Raw genomic sequence first — 17,405 nt, forward strand, 5'->3', positions numbered from 1 at the left:
ATAGCTCTTCAGTGAATGTTTAGTGTGCTGTGCTGGCCTGAGTGGAATTCTCAGTCATGTAGATATCCCATTATGGGTTCAGGACTTGGTGGATGTCAAGTTTTTTTTACTGACGGCTTCCTTCCCTAAACTCCCTGTTAAATTTTATTCTTATCACCTTACCCAGGCTATTTTCATATTAAACCACAAAATTAGAATGGAGGTTTTGCCAGCTATGCCAGAGGTTTGATCAGGCAGCCAGAATTTGTCTTGTTACTGGCTTGAGTGAAACGCTGCATTTTCTGACTGCTCATTTTCACTGTCTGGCTGCCTAGTTCTCCAGAGCCTGCAGCATGCTTCCCTCTGCTGCTTTTGGGAAGTTAAAGGATGCAGCAGGCAAGTGGCTGGCAGTTGAAGTATTGGACCATTCCTGGAGAAAGAGACCTGTGATCCAGTGGTGTGGAAGGGTATGGGACTCTGCAGACCAGCTCTGCTTCCTTCAGTTCCAAAGGCGAAATACATCCAGGAGGTGAATTCTCTTTTGCTAAAGAAGAGAGCAACAGTGAGGGGAGAAGAAAATAAATTTCTCTGTCACTATGCACTATTACCCAGTAGAGCTCCATGAGGTGTGATAGTATTCAGGCAAACAAGGCTGACACTCTAAAACATTAGATACTTATATAGATGTAGCTCATTCCTTAGAAAAGTATGTTACTCTAGATATATTGAGGGGGGATTGGTGCTAGTTTTGCTAGCCTATGCTATGGAAGGCTATGGTCATACTCTGTAGTGACCTGGGTTGTGGTGGAAAAAGACATTGCTTTGCTTTTAATCTTTTTGTGACCTCCTGGAGTTTAGTTCTCAATCATTTTTCAGTATCAATTTCTAATCAGTTACTTGAGCTACACAGCTGCCCCCAGGCATTTTAGTTCTGGGCCAAAGTTCATCTTTAACTGGCTGGCTGTTGCACAGATACTAGGCCATAAACTTATTGTCCTACAGTAATCAGTTCCCAGGTGAAAAACGAAATGCATGCAAAATCTGTTTTTATTTCATGCAAGCAGGTTTCTTTTTTAAATTCACAATAAATGCAGTGCACGAGAGTGCCGTATTATTTGTCAACACGTTTCACTGGAGCATCCATGACGTTCATTTGATCTTAACTCAAGCAATCTGATCAGCCTCCTTGGAAAGGATTCACCAAATGTCCTGGCTTAGTTTTGGAAAGTGCTGTAACATGAGTGTCCCTCATTCTGCTGGCACAAACATTCCTGTGACACTCTAAGACTCCTGCCTTGGTGTCACCCTGTGCGGCTGGAGAGGAGCAGGGGAGGTGCAGACTTTGTGCCTGGAGTGCATTGACACAGCCTCCCCCTCCCAGGGCATACCAATGATCATTCTCTTTCAGACAGTCACAACTGACTGTCTTTTGCAGGAAAATCATGTGCTAAATAATCTTTTTCTCTAGTGAAAGAGAAAGTGTCAGAGGCAAAGCTGAGAGAGACTTATAGTAAATATTTAATAGCTTTCCTTTTTTGTGCAGCACCAAAAGATGGCTGATCCTGCAGTATTTATTTCAGGCCTACTATAAATAAAGGATGTGGTGACAGCAAACTGCAAGCAAGGGGAATTCAGTGGTTATTGTAAACTGCTTTCTTTTGTCTGAAGCTGTGAATAGTAACCAATTCTGTGCATGTTTTAGGTCTGCTGATGGGCACGTTTTAAATCAGAACCAGATTTAGGCTGTGTTTATGATCAAAAGAATTAGAAGAGGGTATCTATCCCAGTTTAAGAGCAAATCATATCTATATAAACAATATTGATGAAAGCATGGTCTGAAATAGTGGTCCTCAGACTATACTGTAGAAACATTTCCTAAAAGCATTGTAGGAGATGATCAGTACAAACAAACAGAAAATGAAAATATGGATTTGGAGTTTTTTTCCTTTCTTTGAATGATTCTATTACATTCATCAGACTAAGGATGTTTTCATTCAGGGACTGCTTACATACTAGAGGTAGAATCTGAGCACATATCAATGTGACATTTTTTTTTTGAAAGGAACACTAATGCTAGTGATAACTTGCTAGTGTACGTGTTCAGCATTGTTAATATATCTCCTGAAATCCATTCCTGGAATGACTAAGTTTTTCCCTGGTTGTTCCTGCCTTTCTGACTGCAGTCTTAAAGCTATGGAAACTGAATGCCCAGTACCAAATGACTGCTCCTTGGATGAGGCGGCAGCAACACTTTTACACTCAGGAGTCCCACCTGGGACTCAAGAGCTAGCATAGTAGCACTTAAAAGTTTGGGAAACAAGGTCCACATCAAGATTCCAGTAAGGATCTCTGAATTACTGGATGCAGAAGCGAGATGGTTGTGGCCGTGTCAGATTGGATTAAGGAGATGAATACCTGCTTCCTGTCAGAACACAGTATTTAATAACCTGGCCTTAAGTGTTGACGAAGATGTGCCATTTGCATTTGATAACTTTTCACTAGAAATGGACTCATATTTTCAACTACAAATATGTTCATACTGCCATGGAAATGTAGCCTGAGGTTAGATGACACCTAAAAAAAAGATCAAATAATAGTATAAAAAGAAAAGAAATTTAAAATGAAGCTCTGTCCTTTAATCTGTTCCTTTGAGTTCTACACAAATTATATTTAAATATGCCAATACAATTCTCAGTGGGATTTAAAGGTTAAAATAAGAAAATGCTGGCTAAATATCAGAAAGAAATAAATTCAAAGCTGGTGCAATGTTAGATATTCCATGTGGTGTTCACTGCAATAATTATGATCTAGACTGGACCAGTACTGAGATCTGTGACCATGTGAACAGTCTGGGTTGGAGCCCTCCACGATTCACTCAGGGAGCACCTTAGCCTGTAGGTAACTGCATGTACCTGTACTCAGGAGAGGTATTGCAAAATCTCCTTTGGAAAGATAAGAAAAGCAGAGTAGTCAAACAGCTGCTTACATGCTTTACTGAATCACAGTGTGTATAAATTCAAAATTTTAAGCAGATCAGTAGGAGAGGAACACTAATGGTGCATGTGACATGTGATACTAGTTAGTTTATTTTTCTTAGACATGTGACTCTAGATCTTTTGAGAGCCATCTGCCTCCAGTAGCCAAGGTTTCCTCCCCAAAATTCTGATGATGCCGTGTGCTCAAAGCATTAAAAAAGGCATATCCTACTAGCGGGTTAAGGAAGCTACCATGTATTACTGTGAGCTGAGAGAGGTGGGCCTCCCCCACGCCTTGCAAAATAGAGGTGCATCCCATTGGATGCCCAGTTGTCTCTAAGCGGGTATGATAGGATAGTAGGATTTGTTAAGAGATCAGGCTAGCATTCTGATAGAGCTGTGAGTTACTATCTTTGAGTAGCAATGTTTAATGCTGTTAAAATTAATGAGTAGCTTTTTCCATGGAAAATAAAATAAAATATCAATGTCAGTCACTGCAATAAATATAAATATATTCCTTACATGAGCAGTTTAATTGAGTGGACTGCAATTTACACTCACTGCATAAAGTGCCCTTGTTAGTTTTCGAAAAGAGCCTGGAAACTGGATATATGCCAAGGCTTTAAAGGGCAATGAAGTTTTCATTACAAGAAGATTCTACTTGGGGATTAGAACTGTTGTCGGAGTGCGCATCACTTTTTGTTTCGCAAATACAAGCTTAGAGGTGAGATTAAAAATCATCGTTTTATTTGACAAATATTCTCTGGATGAGCTAAAGGTAATCTCCATGTGAATCCTTTCACATATTATATTGCACTTACCATGGAAAGGTCAAGATGGGTATCATGGTCACACCTCACCAGACTCAATGGGCTGACACGATTTACTAAATACACATGACAGTTGTAATCTTTCAGACGAACAGTTACTGGTTGCTTTCTGCCATGAGGAAGTTGATACATTACCCAAAATGTTACGGTACACAGGAAGGTCACAATGTATTAGGGCTAGGACCTTTTCTTATTGATTAACATCGATTAGTTTAAGCCTGCTCATGTCAAAATGAAAATTATGCACTTGAAGCTAATTGGAATGGATGATACAGTATTTTTAAGAAGGGGAATGAGGAATTGTTCAATCAAGTAAAACACTAAGGCTTTACTAGATCAATTTGTCAATGAGTTATTTGTGCATGTGAGGTTTGTAGTCCCCTTGGATCCTTTTTACTGTGGTGCTTCTTGCCCACCAGCCACTATAAAATCTGTCAGGCCTCATTAAGATTATGTGAAAAAAGAATCACTGGTGTCCCCGTTGTTTCTTACAGTGAAAGCAGTGATACACCAAAGTCTGTTTTTCTTGGCTTTCATGCATCTTCAGGGGCTGGCCACCTCTTTGTGTCTGTGCTCTCCCTGTCTGGTGTCTGTTGCAGTGTGGCAATACTGAGCACTGGGTACAGGCTGGCCCGGTGATGTTTGTGCATGGCTATAATGACAACTTCAAACAGTACTTGAGTACCTCAGAAGGAAACAAATTCTTCTGACAAGTCCTGGCTAACTTTCTTGACTTAGCAGTCTTAAGATGTAGAGTTATGCTTCCAGTCAAAGTCTCTCAGATGCAGGCATTAATTGAAGTGTTTTAGCTCACTGAAGTGTTTTAGCTTGGAAACAGAAAAAGTGAAGGCCTAAATGAGGCAGACTGTAGTTAAGATCTAATTATCCATGTTTGCTAATTTTTCTCTCCCACATATGTCAATTAGAAATGCTCTAAAAGCCATGTGGCACACTGTAAGGTCCACATCCTAAGTAAGAGGAATTACAGGAAAGTCAGTTAAGTAAAGATGCTTCATTAAGAGCTTCAGGAAACTAAAAGTAATTTGTGGTCAGGATGCTCAAAGTATCCTGAGTTAGGCTTTTGCTTTTAGAAAATATTGAGTGGCGAGGGGAAAAATAGACTTCACCTGCATAGTATTAGAAATCTTTTTGGATTTGGACATCACTTGAACTCCTCTGTACGAATGGAAGGCAGTTACAAAGCTTTATATTACTCTTTTTTTGAATCATCACACCTTTGAAGTTCAGTTTTGATTCCCTGATGCTGGAGCTGTCTCTTTAGGTTGATGCTCTACACCAGTCCCCAGTGCTGCTCTGAAATCTGTACCTCAATGACTTTCACCCTTAAGGATGCTCTTAAGAAGCCAAGAGTTGCAGGACTGCAGTGGAGCCTGATGATACTTGAATGGGGGTAGTCTAAGTCTTGGTACACTATCTGCATGGCAAGTGAAAATTAAGCAGGGGAAATCACTACGGTTCACTTCAGATATTCTTCAGCTAAAGAACTTATATAAGTATGTGATACTTGATTCTTCAAAATTTGTATTTATTATGTTTAATGGGGAGAATTAAGTCGCATCTCAAGACCAGGGTATGGTGGGCTACGTACAAGCACTGAATCTTTATTCAGTGCCTCTTCTGCTCTTTATTAATAATAGCTAATTCTTTGCTCTACACTATTAGATCCTTTCATAACCCAAATGTTTTTTTCTGCTCTTCTTAAGCTAAGAAATTATTAAATAGATTCCTGTTTAAAAACCTCTCAGTAATTATAAATAATCAATATAATAATGAAATCATTAATAATAAATAACTATGCTTCATGATTTCAAGTGAGACACTAATATCTGAAGGTTATACCATTGAGCTTTGATCCCTCTCTGATAATTTTGATTGTATTTCAGCCTTTTGCTTTTGATTCTGTAACACTATTCTTTATAGCTAGGCAATCCAAATGCTGCATTTAGCCAATTTATTATTGAGGTGAGAATAGTGGCTTCCTATTTATAATCAATACCTGTTTATATATTTCTGAGTAAAGTACTGTGGTTTTGCCTGCACTGTGCTGAAAGTACCACTTATTCATCATAACATTTCTGCTGTTACTTTAAATCAAGCTTTGAGAGGAACATCTGATGCTTTTATCTGATCAGTAATAGCCATAGAAAACATGTAAGTAGAAAGTAGAAAATAAAAAGAACCTGTATCCTCCCTCCAGTTGAATCCTGTTTCAGCCTAGTTAAAATGTATTTTACTTGTGAATCCTATGTTGCTCAAATTGAGTTAGTATGGATAACTAGAAAAGCTGTGCAGATTCCTGTAATGAAATCTGAAGTCAAATGTGAATTTGGATTGGGGTGACATTAAAAATTCAGGTAAATAGCATTGTGGTTATAATGTATGGGTGAATGGTCTCAAGGAAAACTAGTAAAACACATTTGAGCTTAAAACAAAGCAACTTAGTTGTGTGAGAGATTTGAATGGTAATACAGTGATGTCAACAAGGTTTTGAGAGCTACAGTATGAGTGATACACTGTATAACTAAGTGATCTGTTTGGTAATTCAGCATTAAATCAAGCTCATTTTCAGATTCTTACAATCTACTTACTGGTACTTAGAAACAAAGTCATGGATTTGATACAGATTAATGGTTTTTTTCAGCCGTGTTGATGGCAATACATATAAAGTCAATCCATGACAGCATAAACGAGTTCTATAACTGGATGAAATTTCCTGTGGATGAACCCACACTTCTTTATGGGTTACCTGAGTTTTTGGTAGTGATAAGGAGAAGAAAGGTTTGGAAATGGTTTTAAAATAGTACAAAACCAGGAAGAGGACAGCAGGAAAGATAAACTGCCTAAATAAAAGGTGTCCATGTTCCATGGAGGTGAAGTGTAGAGCTTGCTATGTGCCTTGGGTGAGTGCCAGGCATATGCTCAGCATCCCCACTTAGTGCTCTTGGGAGAAGTGTCACATACAGAGCAGAGCTGCAGGGACACTGGCAGAGCTGCCCCATTTGCCCATAGGAGCTGGTGAGATGGAGGGATTTTAGGCTTGGTGTTGAGTCAACCAAGAGGAAATGGTGGCATTGGTAGCCACTTGCTCCATTTAGGAGGGAACAGGCTGGAGGGCAGAATGTGGGGCAGTTCAAGAAAGAGGGATTTTGCATAGCAAGAGTGAGGGGAAGAGTTAAGAAGATGCAACAGGCACTGTGCAGATGCCACAGAAGTAGAAAGGGTCAAAGAAAGACCAGGTGAGTAGAACTTCTCCAACATATGCTTTTTCAAAAATTTTAGCTTTACGTATACTGTCTCCACTTCCTTTCACAAAAATCTCTTGGAGATTTTTCCCTTCTTGGCTTCTTCCTTTTCCGTTCCTATCCCATAAAGCTTGCGGTTGCCCCTGACTCAGATCCCTTCTAAGGGAAAACGGGTATTATGTATTTCCAAGCAAATTCTTTTTCATAGACTTTTTTTTTTGATAGCAACTTGCCTTTAGGTTGGTGTCATTTATGCATAAGAAGTTTTTGTCTGTATATTGCTGTGGGTATGAATATTAGGTCTGGAAAGCATAATTGCCTGTCTTGTAATCTGAGTGCAGCACAGTGCAGGGAAATAATTAACAAACCAGTCATCCAGCCAAATGCTAATATTTGCATTCACCATTGATATATAGAGAGCAAAGCTGCTGATGGAAATAATTTTCAATTTTATTGCAGGCACAGATGATATCCTGAGAGAGGGAAAGTAGGTCTCATCCTAGCCCCACAGTGATTGCACTTCTATTTGAAGTACTGTGAAATGTTCAGAGGTTTGTCTTTGTGATTCTCATTGGAGTCACTAAGACTGTTTGCTGATGTCCCAGGCAGGGCTTAGAGAATTAAACTATGGTATCACGAGATTCAAGATTTTCTGTGCAAGACTTACAAACAAGAAGAAGCTTCTGTTTGGCTATTTAATTCACTATTTAGCTGAAGATTTAACTGACACGTTACTGATCTTAGCACTTGTTCAATGGACACCTCAAATTAATAACCATGAGTAATATTTGTCCTATATGTCTCTTCCTCCGCACCACCCACCCCCCACCTCTGCCAAATTGTCAGGAATATTATTGCATTAAAAACAATATATCAGAAGCCTGATTCTACATGCTCTATTGTTTTGCATCCTGCTGTGTGCTCACCCGCTTCACTCCAGAATTACTCAATTTCAATTGGGTGTTATGTAGAATGTTTTCTAAGCATTTCTAACCCTAATCTAATCTGTTTTATTACCTTTCCATGCACTTGACCTTGCACATGCACTCCTCATTTTCTAGTGGTTGAAACATTAAGACACAATTATTAAAATGCTCAACAAGGCATACATAAGTGCTCATGTGTAATAAAATGAAAGCAAAACCTTACTGTAAGAAAAGAAATGTTGATTTTTAGCTGTCCTGAGAATTAGAAAAGAGAAGATAGACACTGACTGGTGAAAAGATGAAATATAAAAAAGCCACATGAAGATGAAAAAGAACTATTATCTCTTAGATCATGTCACCTCTCTGCAAGTACAGTATTGCGCTCCCCCGAGGACACAGGTTAAACTGATAGTGCATTACAGAAGTCTTTTGCAGCCCTTCCTTAGGCAGGCAGTTCCTCTTAATGCAGCTGACTCCTAATGAAGCTTTGTTGTGAGTGCACAGATACCAGGATTGAAGTCAAGTGCTCTTCAATTAAAGATATATTTAGGTAGGTGGGAACAACTGAACAGCTTTGCAAAACTACATCCATCTTGGTTTTGAACTTCATTAAGAAAGAAAACCAGTATTGAGGGAGAGGGCAGGTGTATCTGTGGAAAGGAGGAGAATTAAAAAAAATACTAGAATGATGCATTTGGTCATCATTGAAGCTGGTTTGAGTTTTCATTTTGAAATTAGTTTTTTGTTTCCATTTTTAACTTTGAAAATATAGAAGAAAAGGTCTAAAACTTGAAATCAAATGAATTGCTTTAGAAAACCAATCTTGATGGAACATGTCAACATCAAATCTAAAATTATCACAGTCATTTGTGAAATTTGGACTTCCATCCTCCTCATAGCTCTGCTAAGCAAGTACACTCCGTGAGTGTTTGGAACAAAATTTTGCAATCAGTGGATTAAAATGTAAACCTGGACACACACATTTACAACAGCACCATCACCACTTCAAAAGCAAACATGTGTTGCTGCAGGATTTGATTAATCTAGCAAAAAAGGGAGGAAAAAATGTCCTGAACTCGCAGATTTTTTTTTTCCCAGAGGAGTAATGGCTCTTACATAAATAACCACTTTATTCTGTAAGTGCATATACTTTCCTTCTACAAATTGACTTCACCTCTTCTGCCCTTTTCTCTGGTGCAAGACTCTGTTAAATCTAGCAAGCCTCATCATTCTGTTTTTAAATATCAAACCTGTTAACTTCCAGGGCAGAGTTATGCAGGAACCTCATTGTTTTAAAGTAACATCTTGAAACCTCAAAGTTGGTGTGAAATAAAAATCTTGGTTGGATAGCACTGTGAATGACAGATGTAGCTTATCAGTAATGTGGAAGAAATACAGCTTTTTAACACCATCTTCTGTGATCAGGTAATGAGTGAGGAAAAATAGACATACAATAAGCAACAAAAGTGATGAAGTAGTCTGATAAATTCCTTTGCTGCGATACAAATATTTTCTAGTTATGCATCAACCATGCAGTACGTGGTAGTTTGCTATACCTCTGTACGTGACAAACAACATCTACAGTGCTGAGCAACTTTGGCACTAATATTCATGATCAGTGAGCAGAGCAGAGGGGACACTTCATGTCTGCTCTGCCTGGCTGTGGTCTTGAGCGTGCCCAGGTCCCCACACGTAACTCCACAGAAATATCTGAGTGTACCCAGAAATCACACCAATGGAAGGAGGATCAGAATCTCCCCTTTGTCTGTTCATAAATTGTCACAGTCAGTTTTTGGCAACTCTGTGTTCTGAACTGCAGCTGATTTTTTTTTTTCTTTATCTTTTTTGCTGTCTTTCATGATACATGTGCGTGTCTCATGAATATGATTTATTGTTTCTCTTTTCAAGCGAAAATGGTTGGAGGAAGGATATGGCACTTGCTCCTGAGAAGATTAGTTAGTAACTTGCCTGAGGAAATCTTGTTCTAGGCAGTTAGTGATTCACTCTTGTCCTTAGAACTTGAAGGTATATATTTCTCAGATAATTATGTCTTGAGGAGTATATTGTGATATATTCCAACTGTGAGTATCAGTGTTAGTGCCTTTTACAATTTTCTAGCTTCTTGTTTCAGGAATACTTTGTCAGTGAATTTCACAGGTTAATTACCTATTGTTTAACAAAATGCCATTTTTTCATTGTCTCCTCAAACTGTTCATTTTCAGAGTATCTCATTGTGAGGTAGGCATCTATTACATCGTCTTTGTTTTCAGCTCTGAAAGTAGTATAATTTCCATTTCTTTTATATGGAAATCTTCCTGTTCCTGTAAGGATTTCTCCTTTTTCCTAGGTTTTTTGTTTGTCCTGCTTATGGAAATATTTTGTGTGCAGCTAAAGCTAAATACACAGCTCAGTGTGAACCTAGGTATTAATGCAGGGATTGCCACTATGGATGAGCACAGTTTTTTGTCTAATCTCAGATTTCTGTCTGATAGATGCCACTGGTAAGTGTTTCCGAGGAAAGTGCACAACAGCCCTCAGTAAGGAAATAATGAACCTAGCACAGAATGTCTTCCACTATCAGTCTTCTAAGTTGTGCCTTGAAAAATGAGAATCTGTATGGCTACTTATTTTTATCCAATCTAAAGTAACTTTTGGGGGCTTTGTAAGTATGAATATGTAATGCTTCCTGATATCCTGATATTCTCGTAGTCTCAATGATGTCTTGTAACAATGAGTTTCACCTCAGGTTAATCAAGTGCTCTAGGAAAAGATGTTTGCCTTTATTAATTTTATACATGTTGTCTTTTCAATTTCACTTAATGTCCAGGAATGTAGCTTTATTTCCCTTTTTCTACCATTCATTATTTCGAAGCCTCCCTAATGTCTTCCCTTATTCATCTCCTGTCTAAAGCAAACAATTCCAAGTGTCTCAGTCAATTCTACTTGGTTTGTATGTTTTTTAAGTATTTTTATTTCATTTTTGTACCTGTCCTAATTTTGAAATGTACTTTTTAAAGATGAGAATTCCAGGCATAATCCTGATCTGTAGGTTGGCAATAGGGTATTACTTGTATAATTCTGATTCTTTTAACTATTTTTACATTTTTCATTTCATTTTCTCTGATGATCCCATGTGTACTGGAAAGATTTCACAGGAATGTTCAGCACTATGCAGGTTGTTGCAAAACCTCCCACAAATACATTTTCACTTACCTGAGTGTCCTAGAGTGTTTCAGTTAGCATTTGTCACTGCGCTTTCTTTGCTATGTTCCAGTGAAATGGCAAACTGTGTGTTTTGAAAGCATTTTAGTGGAATTTATACCTGTTTTTTAAATTATTATGTATGTATATTTGTTGAATATGGGTGAAAGGCAGGCCTTTGGAGTGGAGTGTGGTTAATTCAGTAGTGATCTGCTCCTCTAGAAACTAAATTGTCTGAAGTGAAGCCCATGTTTCTTCCTGTAGAGAGGCTTAAATTATGGCAGTTACCATACAGTTTAAGCTCTTAAATAATAACCTTTTGAGGACTTGATCTTGAGATGCCTCAGTACCAAAGTTTAGTCTCTGCATTTTAAAACACTTCTAAGTCTCTCTTTCCAGCATGCTGCCCAAACCTGAATTTATTTAGCTGTGGCTGATTGTTATCTGTGAAAATGCAGTTTGTCACAAGGTACTGGAAAATGGATGATCTCCCAAGTTAGAGTCTGCTTCCATAACTGGTGGCTTTTCATCATTCAGAGAAAGTATATCAAACTTTTTCTCATATTTAGGAACTTTGTAAATAGGGATATAGAAAAAGCACGATGATCACTAGAAAAAGTCTAGGTTATGCTTAGCTTTCACTCCTGATGAAGCAGCTTTTTTGCATGAAAATAGGGCTGAAAAATAGGAGTCCAGATTGCTAATCTCTTTTTCTTTTTTGGTCTCCAGATCTAAACGTCCAGTGCCAGTTTCGACCACAGCACCCAGAATTGACTCTCCCAGGGCTGTAATTCCCCACCAGAAGGTATGTGACACATTTCTCCTCAGCCAAAGTTAATACCATTTTTATCTACCACAGTGAAGGTAAATATCTACTACAGAAAATAGCTTTTGCCTCCCTCAGATAACTAAACATTGAATTAATGCACAGGCAGCAAAAATGCCACTATGAAATATATTAATGATCTGTATTTTTTCAATTTCTGATTAGCAGAACCAAAGCATCCAGCCATCCTCTGATGTGACCTGGTCTAACCCATTCTGTGTGGTTAGTTTTCATCTAGGCTGCAAGAGGCTACCAAAGCTTCTCAAAATATACATTTGCTTTTGTAGATTCTTGGGGGAAAAACCATTATACTGTGCCTCAGTGTATCCAAATCCTGACTACAGCTGAAAAGACATTGATTTGGCAAGAGGACATTTAGGCATTTGAAAGCTTGCATCATATTGCATTTTTGTCACATTATTCAAAAGACATGAGAATGAAAAATAAAGAGGATAAGTCAATTTAATGAATAACAGCAAGTGGTAGGGGAAATGGATGGCTTGGTTTCTGTTGTCAAAGCTCATCATCTTCCATAAAATAACTGTTCATATTAGAATAAACAGCATTCATTGACTGTACCTGGCAACTCATCATCTGTATCTTTGGAGGATACCTGAAAGATGGTATATATCCTTAGGCTCAAGAACTGGGTAGGACATTTGTGTTGCTGATGCATTTAATTAGATAAATGGAGAGGAGGTAAAATTTCCATTGCTGCAATTTTATCCCTTCTGTGAGTGCCAGTTTCATCCCTAGCATGGAGTATAAATAAGAAATACTGAAGATCAAAATATATGGGGAGTTAGGGGATGTTCTACTGGTTTTGACAGATCTGACTTCCATAGATCAATTTTAAGTAATTTTTATAAAGACCATGCTTTCCAAAATCAGAGCTCAGAATGTAGCATCATCCCTGTAACCTCTGCAAATATGTTCAGATTAAGAGAAGGGAATGCACTTGGGGAGAATAACTTGATTCAATTTTATTTTGTCAAATTTGAAATGAACCTGTCTATCCATTTATTAGTTGAGACAGAAATAATGTTATTTTGCTCCAGATCCTGTAAACTTTCTGGCAAGGGAAGATGAAATTAAGAATTTATCTTGCTCAGAGTTGTTTCTGCTTATATCATGATTTTATAAAAGTTATCTTAGAGAAAGTTACTGGAAGAGTCACCAAACAGTACTGTGAATTTCCTAGAACAAACCCGATGGATCATTCTTTTAGTTAGACTGGTGTTTGACTGCACCAGCAAAGTAATAGGGACAGAAAGGGAGAGAGAGAGTACTTATTTTCCCTCAAGAACTACACAGAATGCTGACAGCTTTCAAGGAAGCAAGTAGACATGTCTCCTCAGAGTTATTCACCAACACAGACTGACAACTATCTTTTGGGACCCTCAGTAGCAGCTTTGCAGGTATGACAAATTTGCCTACTTCCACCACAGGCACATAAAAGCTTTTATACATCAGATTTTCATTACTCTGTATTAGGTGCATTTTTTCCCTGGCAAGTGTCAATTTAAAAATTACTGCCATAGGTATTCAAAGCTGTTTGCCACACAAAACATTTTTCTCTCTTAGCTATCTACCCATAGAAAAGTTAACTCCACGCATTGTAGGTTTTTTAAAGGTTCTAAAAGTGTCTTTGGCATGAAAGCTATAAAGTCACTTTACCTTTCCTATTTTAACCCTCCAGAAAGAGATGAGGGTCAAAGGACTCAACCCTTGTTCAGGAGCATGTTGTCTTGCACTTGAGCATTCTTTGCATCGGTGCTTAGGAAAGGTTTATAGGAGCTGTTGCAGGCAGCCTATTCTGAATGGGCTACAAGGCAGTACTTGCAGCTGGAAAAGAGATTTACTGGAACCTTTCTGGAGGAAAAGGGTGGCATCTGGGAGAGAAGGTATGGTGGGAAACAGGGTATCTAGCAGTATTCAGGAAGGTGATCTTAGGTGTAGGGTCATTGGCCCAGGGAGAAGAGGTAGCAGTAGAGTGCTAGAGTGGGAGGCCCTTTGCAGGCCAAGCGAAGTGACATTTGTGTGTCTAGTATACACTAGTAGACAACAGTAATTTTCAACTGAAGAAAAATTATTCTCTGAGGGTGGTTTGGAAGGTATTGAAGGCATTGAACCATTGGAGAAGTCTCAAAAATCAGAATAAAAAGTCTTTATTGATACAAACAGTAGCATGTGGATGTTGCAGTAAGGTACGTTACAGTAAATATACTTTAAAAATCAAAGTTTCTGAGCTTGTCCCTTTATTGTTTCTAGTAACAGTATGACTGTAGAAATGAAGAATTCCTTGACACATAGGCAGAAGCTGTCGCCTCCACATTACTGCTTGACAGTGTTTAGACTCTGGTTCACATTAAATTAATTCTATTGCATTTCAAAAAAGAGCAAAAAACTACAAGACAGTCACGATGGTTTTGTCTTCAAACATTGAGAGAAGTTTTTCTCATCTTTCTGAGTCAAGGTTAAGGCATGGCAATGTTAGCTAAAAATCTGCATGTGCAAGTTCAGTGTCTAGTTTAAACCATAAATTCTCTTGTACATTATTGCTGATCTGATTGCAGCTTTCACTAATTTTCAAGCATGTGTTTCTTCTTTGACTACTATGGTCATGGTATTTTGTGTTTTAGAAAAATAAGCGTACATTCTTTTTCAAAGATGTAAGGAAGGTATAAAAACCCCAGAGTTCTTCGCCATGATAGGCATTTTTCTACATTCCACAAATAACATACACTGTCTCCTTACTTTCTTGAGCTCATCAATGTTATGGATGATACAGGTTCTGCAACCATAAGTATGGCATCAAATGAGGTGTAGGGCTATTACTGGAACTAAGTTTGACATGTTTGCAGTTTCACTATTTCCTTATCTGACATTAATCTCAAACTTGAAACAATTTTCATTTAGTTTAGTGAAATCTTGTTTTAGTCAACAGATTTAGTCAAGTCTTTTGTACGGGTGTGGCATAGCTGGAAGACAGAGCATAAATAATGCTGAAAGCATTCAAATAACAAGTAGAGTAAGCATGAGTCTGAGGACTGAAACTAAGCCATCATCAGTCAGTCAGTGAGTTCCTGCAGCTTCTCAGGGTGGGGCACAACACAGGTGAAGATTCAGTGCAGTTCAAAATGTTCAAGCTGAACCTCTAAGGCTAAGCATAGCTTTAACATTTGTCCCTTTGAATAAAGGTGTTAAGACAGCCTCTTTAATTTTAGTAATATGACTATGTGTTTTTTATGAAATGGTACTGAACACACTTATTTCAAAGTCCCAGTGAGGATCTCATAATGCTTATGATTTATTTCTTGCCAAATTTGGGAACCTGCGTGGCTAAGAGAAAATAGATGAAGATATGATTGACTTTTTAAGTAAAGCATAGGATGGAAGAGCTGGCTGAGCCAAGAGCTATTTGTTCGATGTCTTTGAGCAGAGTCATTTAATGCCATGGTGCCTCCATTTCCTTCTGTCTATAAAAAGTTTAAAGCAACAAGTGCTTCTTTGGACATGTTGGGACACCAAATTCATTAGTATAGTGTTAAAATTCTTCTCCCAGAAGAGCCAAAGGTAAATAAAGACTGTATGGCCATAGCAACAGATAAATAGAACATGGGCTGTCAAAGGAAGAGGACCTGAAAAGCTGGTATTGTGTCTTCCAATATAAATTTGTTTCTCACTTCTCTGATACATATAAAGGAGCATTTGCTTTTCATAGAAATTGAATATTTATAAAGAAAAGAATAATAATATTTTGGAATGGAAATTGAGCTGATTCATAGCTTCCTTTTATTCCCAAATGTTTGAGACTTCTATACATTTATCAGTTTTAAGCTCATTCACTGACATTACACTGGGAAATTAAAATGCAGTTTCCCCCCAAAGTAAGGGATAGCTGCAGGATCACATCTTTTTTGAGCGAAGCCCATTGCTCAGTGTCAGAGCCTCCTCTTCTGGTCGGCTGAAGGGTAGCATCAGACTTGCATAGCTGGAAATGTTAGCTTGCTTTTCCAGCCACAGAGACTGAAACAGAATGAGATGAGAGAGATGGGAAACAGGGGAACTTTTGTTACTGTTAGCTACATTTCATGTGATGTAATGCTAACAGCCGTGCTGCTGCTCAGTGTTAGAAATCTGACCTTCACATTCAGAAATGGTTTCAGAAATGCTGCATTAATCTGGTTTTGCCCCTGAACTGGAGAAAAAAAAATCTAAAATATCCTACCAGGAATAAACTGTATGAGAGCTTCTTTGTCAGTCACAAAAGGAAAGAGCTAAATAATTCATTCGGCAGTAATTCTTTAGAAGTTATACAGCTGCTCTCTTAGACACTTCCTGTTTCATCCCTTTCCCACCAAGAACAGGGAAAACAAGTACCTTAGAACTACCCTGAATACTAACTCAAAATGGCAAATGCTAACCTAGCACTGCTGACTTCCCAGGAATTTTAGTGTTGAGTTACCAGCATGCTGGTATTCCAGCCAGAAATCATTTGAGGAGTGAAACCAAAACTCCATTCATGTCATAAAGGTGAGCAAAATCATCAACCATCATTTTTTATGGCAGTCCTATAATTTTCTCTTTTCCTTCTGTTAGTGTCCAGTTACTGAGAACTATGAAAATGCATTAGGATTAAGGAAATATATGGCATTTCTCTCATTAGCAATTGAAACTGATACTTTATAATCAGATCTACTTGCATGTCCTTTTATTATGGCATTTAGAAAGGAAACCTATAGTTAGATAAAAGCCACAGAGTATTCAGGGTAACAAATATAACTCTGGCATATCCTTTTACTTCTCTATTGCCTCTGTTTTGGGTTTTTTTAATATTTGTTTTGTCCCCCTCTGCTAGCCTCTAAAACTCATTTGCAGAAGTGGTGACTTAATTTATGAACATGGCCGTTTTCATTTGTGCCTCTTTTACAACACATTTTTAGTTAGAATCCCTGTTTTCTATTTGTTTAATGATACTTGGAAGCTTCCAGTAGGCCACTTAAAGGTTGGCTGGTTGCAGTTTTCAATATGAGGATATAAATGACTGAAGGATGTAATTCAAATGTATTTAAAAAGACATAGTCTGAAAAATGTTTCTAGGATTATCTATTTCTACAGCCTCAGGCAGCTATTAATGCCAGCTAAAATCTCTTCCTGTTTATTACTAAGGAAAATGTTCTCAGTTCATCTGCCTTATGTTTTTGATTTCAAAACATCTTAAATGTATTTAATATGATTAATTATATCCTTAGACCTTTAGGGGTTTTTTTGCAATTAATTTTAATTAATCGGGCCATATTATCTTGATTTTTTTCAAATGTAATCTCCCTAAACTTAAATATGCAATATAAGAAATGCAAGAGGAGAATATAAAATATTTGTGTTTCTAGTGAACCTTACTA

The 17,405-nt window shown here is 37.8% G+C and overlaps 1 protein-coding gene across 10 annotated transcripts in view; it reads left to right on the plus strand.

The window, feature by feature from the left end:
- The window catches only part of LDB3 (LIM domain binding 3), a 130,611-nt gene that overhangs the window by 44,938 nt on the left and 68,268 nt on the right, over positions 1–17,405 (plus strand). For all 10 annotated transcript variants that reach the window (XM_074874430.1, XM_074874429.1, XM_074874431.1 and 7 more), the window contains exon 4: positions 11,904–11,979. In XM_074874430.1, the coding sequence (XP_074730531.1) occupies positions 11,904–11,979 (76 nt within the window). The remainder of the gene's footprint in view (positions 1–11,903; positions 11,980–17,405) is intronic.

This window comes from Strix uralensis, chromosome 7 (genome assembly GCF_047716275.1).
Source record: "Strix uralensis isolate ZFMK-TIS-50842 chromosome 7, bStrUra1, whole genome shotgun sequence".
Classification (NCBI taxonomy): Eukaryota; Metazoa; Chordata; class Aves; order Strigiformes; family Strigidae; genus Strix; species Strix uralensis.